The sequence below is a fragment of the Choloepus didactylus genome, chromosome 9 (genome assembly GCF_015220235.1).
Source record: "Choloepus didactylus isolate mChoDid1 chromosome 9, mChoDid1.pri, whole genome shotgun sequence".
Lineage (NCBI taxonomy): Eukaryota > Metazoa > Chordata > Mammalia > Pilosa > Megalonychidae > Choloepus > Choloepus didactylus.
In genome coordinates, this window is record NC_051315.1 from 81,188,033 (window position 1) to 81,205,134 (window position 17,102).

General features: G+C 37.7%; 1 protein-coding gene across 9 annotated transcripts in view; it reads left to right on the forward strand.

The window, feature by feature from the left end:
* INPP1 (inositol polyphosphate-1-phosphatase) overlaps positions 1–13,163 on the forward strand; it is a 33,200-nt gene extending 20,037 nt beyond the window's left edge. For all 9 annotated transcript variants that reach the window (XM_037849772.1, XM_037849770.1, XM_037849765.1 and 6 more), the window contains 4 exons: positions 10–70; positions 8,826–9,026; positions 10,629–10,803; positions 12,378–13,163. In XM_037849772.1, coding sequence (XP_037705700.1) covers positions 10–70; positions 8,826–9,026; positions 10,629–10,803; positions 12,378–12,939 — 999 coding nt within the window. In that variant the 3' untranslated portion in view covers positions 12,940–13,163. The remainder of the gene's footprint in view (positions 1–9; positions 71–8,825; positions 9,027–10,628; positions 10,804–12,377) is intronic.
* Positions 13,164–17,102: the final 3,939 nt, after the last annotated feature.

Below are 17,102 nucleotides of genomic sequence, written 5' to 3' on the forward strand. Positions count from 1 at the left end.
ATCATTCAGTTTCCAGGCTTGGGAAAAAATATTTCTGGAGAAGAATCCAATGAGTTTACTAATGATTTGGGTGAGTATAAGACTCTTAATGTGTTTTGTAACTTAATTATTATATGGTATTCTAATCTCCAACTTTCACCATGAAATAAATGCATATTTGGAAACATTTCAACGTAAACAACGTACTTTTGAATTAAGATCAGTTAATCTCTACCTCAAATTATCACATCATTTGAAGTAAACAGATGTGGTATCGTAGAATAATTTAGAAAGTCCACATATATTTATTTAAGATAGATATAAATCTGTAGCATTTTAATAATTTATGTTTTAAAAAATTATTTTTTAGAGAAGTTGTAGCTTTACAGACCAATTCTGCATAAAATACAGGATTCCCATACACCACCCTACCACCAACACCTTGCATTGGTGTGAAACATTTGCTACAATTGATAACACTTTTTTGTAATGGTACTAATTTTTTTAACTTTAGTTAGTTTTGTTAAGAGTTGATAAAAAATTACTAAAATACATCCATAGGTGTATTTTTTCCCATCTACCACCCTATTATTAACACCTTACATTAGGGTCATACATTTGTTATGATTCATGAAAGAACATTGTTATGTTTGTACTATAAACTATAGTTCGTTGTCTATAATAGGGTTCACTGTGTTATACAATCCTGTGCTTTATCTTTTAATTTTTATTCTAGTAACATATACAACCTAAAGTTTCCCTTTTTAACCACATTAACCTATATAATTCAGTGCTGTTAATTACACTCACAGTAATTTTCTACCATCACCACCATCCATTTCCAAACCTTTACAATCAACCTAAATAGAAATTCTGTACAAATTAAACATCAGCTACCCATTCTCTAATCCTAGTCTATCCTCTGGTAAACTATATTAATAGATTCTAACTTTATGTGTTTAGATAAAGTTATTATATAATTATATAATAACTTATTATAATTAGTTCGCATCAGTGATATCACAGTATTTGTCCTTTTGTGTCTGGCTTATTTCACTCAGAGTTCATCCATGTTGTTGTATGCATGAGGACTTCATTCCTTTTTACGGCTGAATATTATATTGTATGTATCTACCACATTTTGTTTATCCATTCATCTATTGATGGACACTTGGGTTGCTTCCATCTTTTTTGGCAATTGTGAATAATGCTGCTATGAACATTGGTGTACAAATATCTGTTTAAGTCCCTGCTTTCAAGTCTTCTGGGTATATACCTAGTAGTGGGATTGTCGGATCATATGGTACAGGGTGTACCATTTTAGAGTCCCACCAGCAATGAGTGAGTGTTCTTATTTCTCCACATCTTCTCCTACACTTGTAGTTTTCAGTCTTTTTAATGGTAGCCATTCTAGTGGGTGTGAAATGATATCTCACTGTGGTTTTCATTTCCATGTCCCTATTAGCTAGTGATGATGAGTGTCTTTTCATGTGCACTTTAACTGTTTGTATATCCTCTTTGGTGAAATGTCTATTCAAGATTTTTGCCCATTTTTACATTGGGTTGTTGTCTTTTTATTGTTGAGTTATAGGATTTCTTTATATATTCTGGATATTAAACTCTTATTGGATTTGTAGTTTCAGAATATTTTCTCTTATTGAGTAGGTTATCTTTTCACTTTCATGACGAAGACTTTTGATGCATACAATTTTTAATTTTGAGCAGGTCCCACTTACCTATTTTTTCTTTTGCTGCTTGTGCTTTGGGTGTAAAGTCTAAGAAACCATTGCTTAACACAAGATCCTGAAGATGCTTCCTCACATTTTCTTCTAGGAGTTTATGGTTAGGGTTATAAATTTCCCTCTCAGCACTGCCTTCACTGCATCCTAACAGTTTTTTTTTTTTCAGGAAGGCTTTACTTTTTTTTTTTTTTTTCCTAATAAATTTTATTTTGAAATAAGTTCAATCTTACAGGACCAGTTGCAAAAACAGTACAAACCCCATACATAGAACTCCATCATACCCTGACCCCCCTCCCCCGATACCCCGATCCATCATCTTTAAGATCCTGTCACACCACTGTCTCTTTCTTTCCCTCCCTCCCTCCCTAACACCCATCATCTATTGCTCTGTCCTCTGAACATAAGAGAGCAAGCTGCACATATCTTTGAACAAACAATATAATTCACATATACCTTTCCCATGGACAAGAACATTATTTTATGCAGTCTCATTAAACGCAGCTAAGAAGTTCAAGAAATTCAACATTGATATAAAGCTTACATTCTATATTTCCTTTTTTTTTTTTTTTTTCTTGTGTTCCATCTGTGTCCCTTTGAGCCTCTTCTCCTCCAACCTCAGATCCCATCCAGGATCATCCTTGGCATTTAATTGTCATCTATTTAGACTGTCTTATTTTTTTTTTTTTTTCAATTGTGGAAAGATATATAGAGCCTAAATCTTCCTATTCCACCCCTCCCTAGCATTCCATTAGTGGGATTAATCACATTTAGAATGCTGCAATGCTATCACCTTCCGACCGTCCATTTCTAGAAGTTTCCTTTCACCCCAAACAAAAACCCTACTCTCATTTCTTAACTGCCCATTGCCCCTTCCCCCACTTCTTGGAATCCCTACTCTACTTTTCATCTCTTCGGTCATATTCTCTGATACTTTCTTTGTGTTTACCATGGGGCTTAAATTTAACATCTTAAATCTATAACAATCTTGTTTTTCTTTGATACCAACTTGACTTCAATAGGACACGTAAACTGTGTTCCTATACTCCTCCATTCCTCCACCTTTATGTAGTTCTTGTCAAAAATTACATATTTTACATTGAGTCCAAAACCACCGATTTATCATTACAGTTTATGTATTTTAGATCCTGTAGGAAGTAAATAGTGGAGTTATAAATCAACAATACAGTAGTATTGGTGTTTATATTTACCATGTGATCTTTACTGGAAATCTTTATTTCTTCATGTGGTTTCAGTCAATTGTTTAGTGTCCCTTCCTTTCAGCCTGCTTAGGACTGATCTACTGGTGATGAAGTCCCTCAGCTTTTGATTATCCGGGAATGTTTTCATCTCCCCCTCATTTTCATCCTTCAGGTGTTTGTGAATTCTCCAAGTCTCTGATGGTTATTGACTTCTATTTGTATTCCATTGTGGTCAGACAATGTGCTTTGAACAAATTCATTTTTTTTATTTTTTATTTTATTGAGGCTTGTTTTTATGTCCCCGCATACAGTCCATTCTGGAGAAAGATCCGTGATCACTAGTGAAGAACGTGTGTCCCAGTGACCTGGGATGCAATATTCTATATATGTCTGTTAAAAGTCTCTATATCTCTCTCTCATTTCTTTGTTTCTCTGTTGGTAGGGCTAGCTTTAGTATCTGAAGTAGGGCAGGTCTTTTATTGGCAAACTCTCTCAGCATTTGTTTGTCTGTGAAAAATTTAAGCTCTCCCTCAAATTTGAAGGAGAGTTTTGCTGGATAAAGTATTCTTGGTTGGAAATTTTTGTCTCTCAGAATTTTAAATATGTCATGCCACTGCCTTCTCGCCTCCATGGTGGCCACTGAGTAGTCACTACTTAGTCTTATGTTGTTTCCTTTGTATGTGGTGAATTGCTTTTCTCTTGCTGCTTTCAGAACTTGCCCCTTCTCTTCAGTATTTGAGAGTCTGATCAGAATATGTCTTGGAGTGGGTTTGTTTGAATTTATTCTATTTGGAGTTTGCTGGGCATTTATGCTTTTGTGTATTTATATTGTGTAGAAGGTTGGGGAAGTTTTCCCCAACAATTTCTTTGAATACTCTTTCCAGACCTTTACCCTTCTCTTCCCCTTCTGGGACACCAATGAGTCTTAAATTTGGACGTTTTATTTTATCTGTCATATCCCTGAGATCCATTTCAATTTTTTCAAATTTTTTCCCCATTCTTTCTTTTGTTCTTTCATTTTCTATTCTGTGCTCCTCGAGGAGGATGAGTTGTTGTTCAACTTCCTCTAATCTTGTATGATGAGTATCCAGAGTCTTTTTAATTGGCCTGCAGTTTCTTTAATTTCTGTAAGATCTTCTGTTTTTTTATTTACTCTTGCAATATCTTCTTTATGCTCTTCTAGGGTCTTCTTTATGTCTTTTATATTCTGTGCCATGCTCTTCTTCAAGTCTTTTATATCCCTTGCCATGCTCTCATTGCCTGTCTGTAGTTCTTTGATTAATTCTGCCAGGAACTGTGTGTCTTCGGATCTTTTGATTTGAGTGTTTGGGTTCAGGTTCTCCATGTCGTCTGGTTTTATCATATGGTTTAAGATTTTCTGTTGTTTTTGGTCTCTTGTCATTTGCTTTACTTGATCTTTAATTTGTTAGAATTGCAGCTTGGTGACATACACTTTCTCTAACTAACCAGCAGATGGCGTACGTGAGTCACTTATTCCCCTCAAGTCAGTTCTCCCCAACTTTGTGGTGTGTGGGGATCTGATTCTTTTGGGGTCCAATTGGTGCACTTAATTTGGGTGTGTTGTCGGTGCTGTCTGCCCTCAATGAAGGGTGTGTGCCTGAGCGGTTAGGGAGGAAGGGCAGGTTTAATAATCAAACCTCCCAGGTGTTCCTGGAGATCTAATGCTGTTCTCTGCCGCTGACACAAAAGTCCTTGGTATTGGCATAGGTTCCCTGGGATTTCTGAGCAGTTCCCCCGTCCCTGCTGTGCTTTCCCAGGACCTCTGCTGAGGCGGGGAGGGCCGTGCCACGTCACAAGTGAGCGCCGGCCTCCAGGGAAGCCCTGGGCCGCCGGGCTGTGTAGGGGCGTTCCCAGCCCGCTTCAAAGATGGTTGAATGGGACGCGTTAACTTCCCCCTTTCCGCACAGTTCCACTCTCCCAGCTCCGGGACAATCAGCCGTGGGTGTATTCAAGTCAACTGTCCACAGCCGATACTGTGTTGTGTGAGCGGTGCTGCGGGAAAGACTCCCTGTCAGGCTGGGTTTCTTGGCTCGGCTCTGTGCTGTGTGTTTGGCCCCAGACAGGAGTAGCCCCTCCCGCTAGGGAGACGGCTGCAAGTCGTGCGTCTCCCCTTTGCTCCCCTGGACCCGAGACAATCAGCAGTGGGTGTGGGAAGGGGTATCCTCCACCCCAGACACCGAGGTGTTAGTCCAGACCACTCCCGTCTTATCTGCAGCTGTTCCCGGGGCTCTTTTTTTTTTTTTTTAAAAACGCCAACCCACCGTTTCCCCACACTGCAGCGTGGCCAAGGGACTCAGCCAACTCACTCACTCGTTTCAGAATGCAGACTCCTGGTTTCACCAAACGCACGTTCCCTGTGGCTTTAGCAGAACTTGTCTGGCTGGTGCTACTCTGGAAGTGGTGTTCTGGGTCACTTTCTGGATTTTTAGCTAGTGTTTTCCACAGAGGTGTTTTTTCTCTGTCTCACATAGCCGCCATCTTAGGTTCGGCTTTCCCTATCAGTTTTGATATGTTGTGTTCTTGTTTTCAGTCATCTCAAGATATTTACTGATTTCCTTTGGAATTTCTTCTTTGACCCACTGAGTGTTTACAAGTGTGTTATTTAACTTTCATATATTTGTGGATTTTCTAGTTCTCCACCTGTTATTGATTTCCAATTCCATTCCATTGTGGGACAAGAAGCAGCTTTGTATAATTACAATCTTATTAAATTTCTTGAGACTTATTTTGTGACTCAACACATGGTCTCTCCTGGAGAATGATCCATGTGCACTTGAGAAGAATGCATATCCAGCTGTTATGGGGTGCAATTTTCTGTATATGTCTATGAATATTTTCATAATTTTTTATGAATATATTTCATAAAAATATATGTATATTTTGTGTATATGTTTATTTATAGTATTATTCAAGTTCTTTATTTTCGTTTGATATTCTGTCTAGATGTTCCATATATTGATGAGAGTGATATATTGAAGTCTCCAACTATTATTGTAGAAGTGTTTGTTTCTCCCTTCAGTTTTGCTACTGTTTGCCTCATGTGTTTTGGGACACTATGGTTGACTGCGTAAATATTTATGATTGCTATTTCGTCTTGGTGCATTGCCCCATTTAATTAATATGTAATGTCTCTTATAACAGCTTTTGACTTAAAGTCTATTTTGTCCAATATTAGTATAGCCACCTCAGCTCTTTTTGGTTACTATTTGCATGGAATATCCTTTTCTAACCATTCATGTTCAACCTATTTGTGTATTTGGAACTAAAATCATTCTCTTGTAAATAACATACAGTTGGGTCATGCTTTTTTTAACCATTCTGCCACACTGTGTTTTTTGATTGGGGAATTTAATTCATTAAATGTTACAACTATAAAGGCAGTACTTAATTCCGCCACTTTGTCCTTTGGTTTTTATATGTCATATCTTTTTTCTCTCTCTCTTTTCCTTTATTGCAACCTCCTTTCTGTATAGTTAATCTTTTGTGATGTATCTGACTGATCCCTTCCTTATTTCTGTTTCTGTATATTTTTAAAATAAATTTTTGGGGTTTTCCTGGGGTTCATATTATACATTCTACATCTATAACCTATTAATTTGAAAAGATACCAATCTAGCTTCAATAGCATACATATTCTCTACTCCAATATCCCTATTTCCCCTCTTTATGTTGTTTTTGTCCCACTTTACCACTTTATATTTTTCATGCTCATTATCAGGAAATATACCTTTTTCTTGTTCAATTGTATTCTGACTCTTATTACAGAAATTAAAGAGTAGAGTTTTATATTGAGGATACAGTGCTACTACTGGGTTTTGCATTTATCCTTTTAGTTACCCTTACTGATAATCTTCATTCTTCACACTACTCCAAGCCACTCTCCTGTCTTTTCCTTTCAACCTGCAGAACACCCTTTAATAATCCTTGTAGGGTAGGTCTCTTGTTGACAAACTCTCACAGTTTCTGTTATCTGCGATTATTTTGAACTTGCCATCATTTTTGAAGGACACTTTTGCGGGATAAAGAATTTGGGGCTGGCAGTTTTTCCCTTTCAGTACCTTAAATATATCATAACCTTAAATATATCATGCCGTCTTACCTCCATAGTTTCTAATGATAAATTGGCACTTAGTCTTATTGAGGCTCCCTTGTATGTGATGGATCACTTTTCTCTTGCTGCTTTCAAGATTCTCTATCTTTGGCATTTAACATTCTGATTTTTATGTGTCTCAGAGTAGGTCTATTAGTAGTAGTATTTATTCTGTTCGGAGTACACTGTACTTCTTGGACTTGTGTGTGTGTGTATGTATATGTATATGTATATATATATATGTATATAGATAGATATATATATGTCTTTCATAAGAGTTAGGAAATTTTTGGCCATTATTTCCTAAAATAGTTTCTGTCCCTTTTCCCTTCTCTTCTCCTTCTGAGACATCCATGACATTTATGTTTGTGCACTTGATGCTGTCCTAAAATCCCTGAGACACTGCTCAATTTTTTCTATTCTTTTCTCCCTCTGTTCTTCTGACTATATGATTTCAATTGCCCCATCTTCTATTTCACTGATTCTTTCTTCTGCCTATTCAGATCTGCTGTTATATGCCTTGAGTGTATTTTTAATCTCTACTGTTGTGCCTTTCATCCTCATAATTTGTTAGGCTTTTTTTTTAAAACTTTCAAATTATTCTTTATGCTCACACATTGTCTTCTTAATATCCTTTAGCACTTTATTCATATTTTTCTTCATCTCCTTGAATTGATTTAGATTTATTTGAACTTCTTTGATTAGATGTTCCAAATTCTGTGTCCCCTCTGAAGTTTTCATTTGTTCCCTTGATTGAGCTATAGCTTCCTGTTTCTTACTATGACTTTTAATTTTTTTGCTGATGTCTAAGCATGTGATTATTGATGAGTTAACACTGAAGATCAGTTTCTCCTCTTGTCTAGGGTTTTATTATTGACTGGTTTTGTGTTAAGGTTCTTCTTTGACACTTGGTCCAACTTATTCTAGACCTTTGGAATTTTCCGTGTTTAACTGATCATTTTTTTTTTCAGCTCTTTTCTCATATAATTCTTGCCCTGGATATGTGGTACAATTTTTAAGATTGCCCTTTTTGTGTAATTCTTTCACCTCCAGAAGAAAATTTCCTTTCCTCTGTTTCTTTTCCAGGAATCTTAATCTGCTCTGTTTGCTTTTGTGAAGAATTTTCTCCCTAGCTCCTATGATTTATTTCAACTCTCTCTCAGTCAGTGCTGCATTTTCCTTATTCTTTTCAGTTCTGGCACCGTCCTGTGTTACAGCAGTTCAGTTTAAACCCTGTCCCTCCACCCTCCATTTTTTCCCTCTTAGAGGCTCTTCTGTTTCCAGTTGCTTCCCCATTAGCATAGCCCACCCTTGGGAGCCAGATGGGGTGCATGCAGAAAGGTGGACATCTGTTTTGCATTTAGGTGGTCCAGTCAACAGAAACTGGACTGAATGAGTTCAGCACTTTCCAGGTGCAGTTTTACTGAGGTCTCTGTCACCGCCCTTGCACCCTTTTGTATGCAGCACTCCTCAGTGACCTGGGCCTCTGTGGATCCCTGTGCCTGGATATGCATGGGGTTCTTTTGCTGTTGCCTTCTGGGGAGAAGGTCCTTTGATTCATGGAGCCCATCTCTGGCTAGTCAGAATAAGTGTGTGAGTGATCACTAGGTATATGTGACTTCATGAAGCCCCAGTGATTCTGGCATTCTGCTAGGTTTAAGAACCACTGGTATGGATTTATTACCTTCAACTAATTTAATTTTTGCCCTCTCCTGCTCCCTCCCCCTTTCTCTTTTTTTCCTTCTTCACTGAAACTCTTGAAATGCAATAGCATTTAGTTTGTGTTTATTCTAGGGGAAAAGATTACTTTGAGGCTGTGTTCCACAGAGGAAGAAACAGGAGCACTTCTTAGCAAAGTCCTTAATAGTAACAAGTTGGCATCTGAGGCATTAGCCAAGGTTGTTCATCAGGATGTCTCCTTTACTGACCCAACTCTGGATTCAATGGAGATCAACATTTCACAGGACATTTTGGGAATATGGGTGGATCCTATTGGTAAGTATAAGAGAGTATATTTGCTTTCATTTATTTGTTCTTACTAGGAATGCTTTTTTCCTTAGAAAAATAAAAATCATTGAGAGTATATTTAGTGTCATTTAAAAATTTTTTAAGTTTTAAAATGATAGAATTGAGGTGTGTGTTATGATGTGTTGTGTTATAGATGTGTGTTTATGTGTGTGTATGTGTGTGTATACACATATGTACACATACAAAGCTAAATTAACTCATTTTTGAAAGACTTTTCATCCCAGGTGTCTCAACTTCAAATGCCTTCAGGGGCCAGCCTGGTAAATGAGTCAGAGATGGACAAAGTGATAGCAGTCATGACCCACTGAGCACATATGTCATCTAAAGGACACTTAGCTCCAGCAGATTTTTGCCATATGGGGGGTATAGGCCAGATCTTCAGATTTTTAAAGAGAAAGCAAATTTTTAACCACTGGCTATTAATTCAGTTACATAAACAAAAACACAGCTAAATGTGACCCCTGAGCAGTCACTTTGTGAGTTCTGTTTAAACCTCACCACTATTTTCTTTATTATTCTTGTGGTAGAACCATAATCTACAACTCATTGTTTGAAAAGTGTAGCCTTTATCTCGATGATGCTATTAACAGAGTCGTAGTTATTAATTTTTAAAAGTTCCCTCTTTTATTCTTTTCCACCTTGCTGGCAGATTCCACCCAACATAACAGGGACCATTCATTCATTATACTGAACAGGTAAAATCCCTCCACCACACCCCACCCTTCCCATCCTATAAGCACATTAATTCAACATTATAGAAATGGGTTTGGTTATCAGAGAATTACATAACATTTAGCCAATGGGTTACATAATGGAAATTAAGAATATTTCCCAAAATCTTTTATCATTTAAGGGTAAATCAGCATCAGTTATGGTTTTAGCATCAGTTATGGATTTCCTATTTCATGGTGTCCCTGAGTAGATTCATTTATCCAGCTCTCTGGATCTTAGGCCTAGCACATCCTTAACTTCTTGTTAATGTACTAGATGAGTTAACAGCAGCTACATGTACACTGTTTAAGGGAAAAAGTAGCTCCTTGGCTTCTTTTTCACAAGCGCACCATTAACTTCTTCCTTTTGTACCACCATTTTTGTTTCTTTTCTCCTTCTAATTAGTGGAACCAAACAACAACATCAACAACAAGATGGATAATTTCAACCCTGAGAAATTCCTGAAATGAGGCTTTTCTATCCCACATTGCACAAGTCTTCTGATTAGTAACTGCTCTAAAGAATCCCACTAGTTATCCTGAGTTATTAGTTTTGTTATGAATATTTGAGTGATGTACTATGCAAGGTGCTATGCTAGGTCTTGTTCCTTGCCACACGTGCTATAAACATGTCCTCTCCCATCAAGAGTTCCCTTTTAGTTGGGAAAGTAAAACACAAGCAGCTTAAAAGTGAAGCATAAGAGGATGTCACAATATGAGTGAATCCAAAGATAAAACTTGATTGGTTACCAAATTAGTAGAAGAGAGAAATGACATAGGACATAGTTTATGGATATATTCATCATTATCTTCTAAATAGTCCTTACCTGAATCCAAACAATTTTGCTTCATTTTTCAGATTCAACTTATCAGTATATAAAAGGCTCTGCTAATGTCAAACCCAACCACGGAATCTTCCCCTGTGGTCTCCAGTGTGTCACCATTTTAATTGGCGTGTATGATATTCAGACAGGGGTGCCCCTGATGGGAGTCATAAATCAACCCTTTGTGTCACAAGACATAAACACTCTCAGGTAAGAGATGAATCTTTTTGGCATATTAAGATTTTCAGAACTTTGTCCTCAGCTTTACCTCTTCTCATGACATTCACATAACTCGATACATTGGAGTGTTCCCACTGAAAGTCTGCATGTTGTAACTCTTTCTATTTCTAATCCTGGATTTTGCATAATGTTATTTGGGACCAGGCACATGCTGGTAGAAACTTTTACAAGAAATGCTGTCTTGGAGAATGCATGGTGTTGCATTTGAAATGTAGCATTCTTGTTCTTCCCTGTTTTCTAGAATACACTCAAAACCCAATTAATAAAATGATGGTAACACTGTCTTCCAACACATTTGAAACAAGACAGGTGTCATGGCTATGTAGCCTGCTGAACTTTGGTACAATTTTAAAATAAAGAAGAAATTCAAAACAAAATGTGAAAATTATCCTATTAATAGATTGGTAGGTAAGGCCAGTTTTAGAATGTGATTATGGAGTATCTCTTGCATCAGTGCTTTCAGCATCACTTCCTCTTCTGCCTGTTCCCTCCCCACCCTTTCTGTGGACTCCTGCATAGAGCGTAGAGGGTGGCCCAGATCTGATCCATGGCCTTTCCTTTGGGGTTGACTCCAGGGAACAGCAAAGACCAAGTGCAATCAAGCAGCTTTTCTCCTGTGGTTTCACTTTTAATTGTAATGTCACATTTTCCATTTATATCAGAAGGTATATTTTTATTGAATTGTTTGCTCTTTAATAGTCATAAGCTATACTTATAGAATTTTCATTTTTTTCCTTCACCCTTCTCCCCTCCCATACAAAAATATGTTTTCATCATCTTTAAAAGGTCATTAAGAAAGTTGAAAGAATTGGGGCTGGGTGAGACATAATCACGACCTAGAAATAGAGGTGGTTGGCAAAGTAGCTAGTGGCACAAATTCCAGAGTCTGACTGCCTGGGATTGAACCCAGATTCTACCACTGATTGGTTGGGTGGTCTTAGACCACTGATGACCTGGGTAGTCTTATACAAGGTATTTACCTTCTCTAAGCTTCAGTTTCCTCATTGGTAAATAATAACCCAAAATACATATAGTACGTCAAGCATTGATAAATAACATGTTCTGTTACTATGTTGCCAAAAACAGTATTTTAGAAGCCAAAGTGGAGCTAGTGAATAAGAGAATGAAAAGAAGTCACCAAATGGAGAAAAATGTTATATGAATTATAAAAGCTTTGCAAATTAGAAAGAGATATTCCTTATCTGTCCTTTTCCCTTATTAAACCAAAAGTGTCAATGAAATTTTGTAATGTTCCTGGAGGCCTGAAATCTCATGAATATTTTAGTCTTGTCCTAGATTGATGTAAAATAATGCCTTAAAATTGAAAGCATTCTTAGTCTGCAACAACACAGGCAGCCACGTGCACCTGAGTAACTTTTAGAAAAGAATTAGCTATTTGATATCCATTTCTAGACTGAAGGTGTTAAGACTCCTTACATTACGTTGAATAATATATTTTTTATATCTTAAGTTTGAAACCAACAGGGGTAATGACAAACAAATGTGATAATCTACCTCCATAAACTGAAATTACTCTTCTGCAGGTGGAAAGGACAGTGCTTTTGGGGCCTTTCTTATAATGGGACCAATATCCATTCACTCTCCAACCTTAAAAGAAACAACACTGAAACACCCAGCCAACTGACTGAAATCACAAACTCTGAAGCGGAATTCTCCCACTGTTTTTCAGCTGTCATTAGTACAAGTGAAAAGGAAAATATCAAAGCTGCACTGACACGTGTATGTGGAGACAGCATATTTCGGGCAGCTGGAGCTGGTTACAAGAGCCTTTGTGTTGTCCAAGGCCTTGCTGACATTTATATCTTTTCAGAAGACACCACATTCAAGTGGGACACTTGTGCTGCTCATGCCATACTGAGGTCCATGGGTGGGGGAATGGTGGATTTAAAAGAATGCTTAGAAAGAAATCCAGAAATGGGGCTTGATTTGCCACAGTTGGTGTACCATGTAGAAAACAAAGATGCCACTGGAGTAGATCAGTGGTGCAACAAAGGAGGACTAATTGCATACAGATCAAGGAAGCAGCTGGAGATGTTCCTGAGCCTCCTCATCCAAAACCTTGCACCTGCAGATATAAATACATAGATGAAGTCTGACCTCTGATACATTATAACTGAACTGTGAAAATATTTCCCATATCTCTTTTGAAGATAGCTTTGTACTATTGACAGTTAACATTCATTTTCCTCTTTTGAGGAACATTTTTACATTAGGTATTAGAATAACTTTAATTTCAATAAATGAATGACATTTATGCAGGAATTAAATCCATGTGTAAAATTCTCATTGTAAATGTTGTCTTATTAGTTTTGCATGAAAACTTCAATAAAATATTGATGAAAAAATCCTGCTTGATTAGTAAAACTACTTGAAACATCTAAGTGATAAGTGAAATATCACTGAAATATTAAGAAGAACCTAGGATAGAGTTGTGCTTGGGTCTGGTCTTGTTTCCTGTGTCTTGAAGGAAAAATCTGCAGTTTAAGCCCTGTTTGGGTTTGCTAAAGTTGCCAAAATGCAATTTACAGAAATGGGTTGACTTTTAACATTGGGGATTTATTAACTTATAATTTACAGTTCTTAGGCCATGAAAATGTCCAACACATGGCATCACAGAACGATACCTTCTCTGAAGACAGGCTGCTGGCATCTGGGGCACCTCTTTCACATGGGAAGGCACATGGCAACGTCTGCTGGCCCTTCTCTTCCGGGTTTTGTTGCTTCCAACTTCTGGCTTCAGTGGCTTCCTCTCAGTTTCTGTGGGTGTGTCCTTGTCTCTCAGCTTCTCTGGGGCTTCTCTCAGCTCTCTGGTTTTTTGTTTTGTTTTGTTTTTTGTTGTTGTTGTTTGTCTTTTATCCTTTCAGCAAAGACTCCGGTAAGGGGATTAAGACCCACCTTGAATTTGTTAGGTTATCAGTTGAAATAACCTAACAAAAGGCCCCACCTACAATAGGTCTGTACCCACAGGAATGGATTAAAAGAATATGTCCTTTTCTGGGGTACATACCAGCTTCAAACTACCACAAGCCCTTTGGCAGAACATTTAGAACTGTGAATTTGATGCACAATTTAGCTAAGTTTATGTACTTCCAACAGTATCTTGTATTGCCTGTGGTTATAAATTAAAGCTTGGAGCATCTGCCCCTTACCCCCACCCGCCCACATACCAAACTACATTTATGTAGATGAGGCAGAATGCGCTTCTGCAATTTTTGTATATATATTACCCTTCACCAAAAACCAGAGATAGGCTTTAAATTTATACAATCTTTGTGTCTACTGGCATCTCGTATTGAATGTTCTCTGAGGCAGACACAGAAGACCACTTTTTCTATTTTCCTTAGCAGCCCCTAATAATGAGACAGTGCAATCAGGAGGGCTCAAGCCCTCAACTCTGACTTCTGTCTGCTCAGCGCCCTCTAGGGGCTAAAAGATGTTTCTGCAGCATCCTCTATTTCTGCAATTACAAACTTAATGGGAAATAACAGTAAAGCACTTTTTAGTAGTATTTTGGTGCATACAGCAGTTTCAACAATTCATTTAGTGATATGGATATAGTTTTTAAAATTCTGCATTGTGCTCTGTGATTTATTGTGGACTCTAAAGCTGTGTATTCTTTCCACTTACAATCTAATTTTAGAAGTTGGTTTAAAAATCTAAGTGAATTCATTCATCCCAAAACACATTAGAAATGAAAACCAAGAAACTCGTCCCCTTCCCTGATATGCGCCAGAATTAAGAAACAGAATATGGTGCAAGAAAAACCTTTATCATCAACATCATGATTTTTAGATATGTAAATTATCAGTAATAAAAGAACTTGAGTTTATCTGACTTTTATATCAAAACGCAGTGAAAACAGTCATCTTCAATGTGACCTGAACAGGTAGTTTGAAAAGAACGCTGTATAGAAAAGGGAATCCAATGATGAAGCATATATCCTGTGAACATCTATTACACATTTACTTTCAATGTTTTGCTGGCAAGCCTAGGCCCTGCCTTTGAGCATGCAGATGCTTGTAGGAGGTGTGAACTGTCTGTCTTCCATAAGCCACACATTCACATGAGTGTGCTTTCTCGTTTTGATTGATTTAAAATAGAGGAAAACTTAAAATTATTTGCAAAGCAAGGTATAATTGTTGTAGGTTTTTATAATTTCCCCATTTTAGTTTCCTAGGCTGCTGAAAGCAGATGCCATGAAATTGGTTGGCTTAACAATGGGAATTTTTTTTTTTTTTTTTATTTCTTTCCATTTTTTTTTTTTTAATCATCATTTTATTGAGATATATTCACATACCACGCAGTCATACAAAACAAATTGTACTTTCGATTGTTTACAGTACCATTACATAGTTGTACATTCATCACCTAAATCAATCCCTGACACCTTCATTAGCACACACACAAAAATAACAAGAATAATAATTAGAGTGAAAAAGAGCAATTGAAGTAAAAAAGAACACTGGGTACCTTTGTCTGTTTGTTTCCTTCCCCTACTTTTCTACACATCCATCCATAAACTAGACAAAGTGGTGTTTGGTCCTTATGGCTTTCCCAATCCCATTGTCACCCCTCATAAGCTACATTTTTATACAACTGTCTTCGAGATTCATGGGTTCTGGGTTGTAGTTTGATAGTTTCAGGTATCCACCACCAGCTACCCCATTTCTTTAGAACCTAAAAAGGGTTGTCTAAAGTGTGCATAAGAGTGCCCACCAGAGTGACCTCTCGGCTCCTTTTGGAATCTCTCTGCCACTGAAGCTTATTTCATTTCCTTTCACATCCCCCTTTTGGTCAAGAAGATGTTCTCCGTCCCACGGTGCCAGGTCTACATTCCTCAACAATGGGAATTTATTAGCTTACAGTTTTGAGGCTAAGAAATATGTCCAAATCAAGGCATCGTCAAGGTGATGCTTTCTTTGCTGCTGGCAATCCTTGACTTCTCTGCCATCGGGCAAGGCACATGGCAGCGTCTGCTGTTCTCTCTCTTCTCTTCCTGGTTTGGTTTCCTTGCTTTCAGCTTCTTGCTTCTGTGGCTTTCTCTCTCTTTTCCTGTATTCATCCTGTTTATAAAGGACTCCAGTAAGAGGACTAAGACCCACCCCAGGCCACACCTTAACCAATGTAACCTCATCAAAAGATCCTACTTACAATAGGTTTACACCCACAGGAATGGATTAGCTTTAAGAACTTGATTTTCTGGGGTACAGTTCCAAAACACCCCCCCCCCCATATTTTTATAGTTGTCTCAATACTCAAAAGTAACTTTAAGACTCAGCTTCATCAACCCTTTCCAAACCCTTCATTGTTTCTTTTCAAATTCATGTTCCATTATTTTACATTCTATTTAATTAAAGCATTTTAGTTATAAAAAGTACAATTGGAATATAGAGTTTTGAAAGGAAGTCAACTCCTGGTCAACATACAGATTCAACTAATGGGAGCAGGAGTTGGGGGTCTTGATGGAAGGGGATCCTAAAGAGGAGCCTCTTAGCCATGAAGATCAGTCACTGCGTTTTACAAGGGAATGGATAGGTTAATTTTCAAGATCACTTAGATGGAGGGTGGTAAAAAGAGCATTTTAGCAGCACATTAGTAAGAGCAGTCGTCTGGGATTCCAAGTCAACATTGGTGCCTCTTTCTCTGACAGCCCACATCCAATCAAAATTTTTGTTATTCCACCTTCAAAATATATCCAGAACACAACCATTCCCCATTGCTCTTATGCCCTCCACCCCACCCCAGGACCTCTATCTTTCACCTGAATTATTGCATTAAACCCCTAACTTGCTTCCATACTGTCCATTCTCAACACAGAAACCAGAGTGATCCTTCTAAAATGTATGTCAGATCATGTCTCTCTTCTGCTCAAAACCTTCCAATGGCTCCTCAGCTCAGAGTAAAAGCCAACATCTGCACATAGGCTATAATGCTGAGAATTAGTCTTATAGTTCATTGCTTAAATTATCAATGCCAAACAACCACTTTAATGCTTGAAGTAACCTATGGAGTCCTGTGTCAGAGAGAATATGCACTGACACATTTTCCAAGCTAATATCCAATCCCTATTAAGAGCTAAGGGGGGGAAAGTAATGGTAAAGTCACTTTCATGTCTTTCTGATCCTCGGTCAGGAATGACAGCTTGTAGTACCTGGAATACAAGAGAAACTGGCCACCTCTCCCTACAGCAAAGGCTAAATGCCTTCAGCTGGGTTTGAGAATGAGTAGCCTAAGACATAATGCTGTTA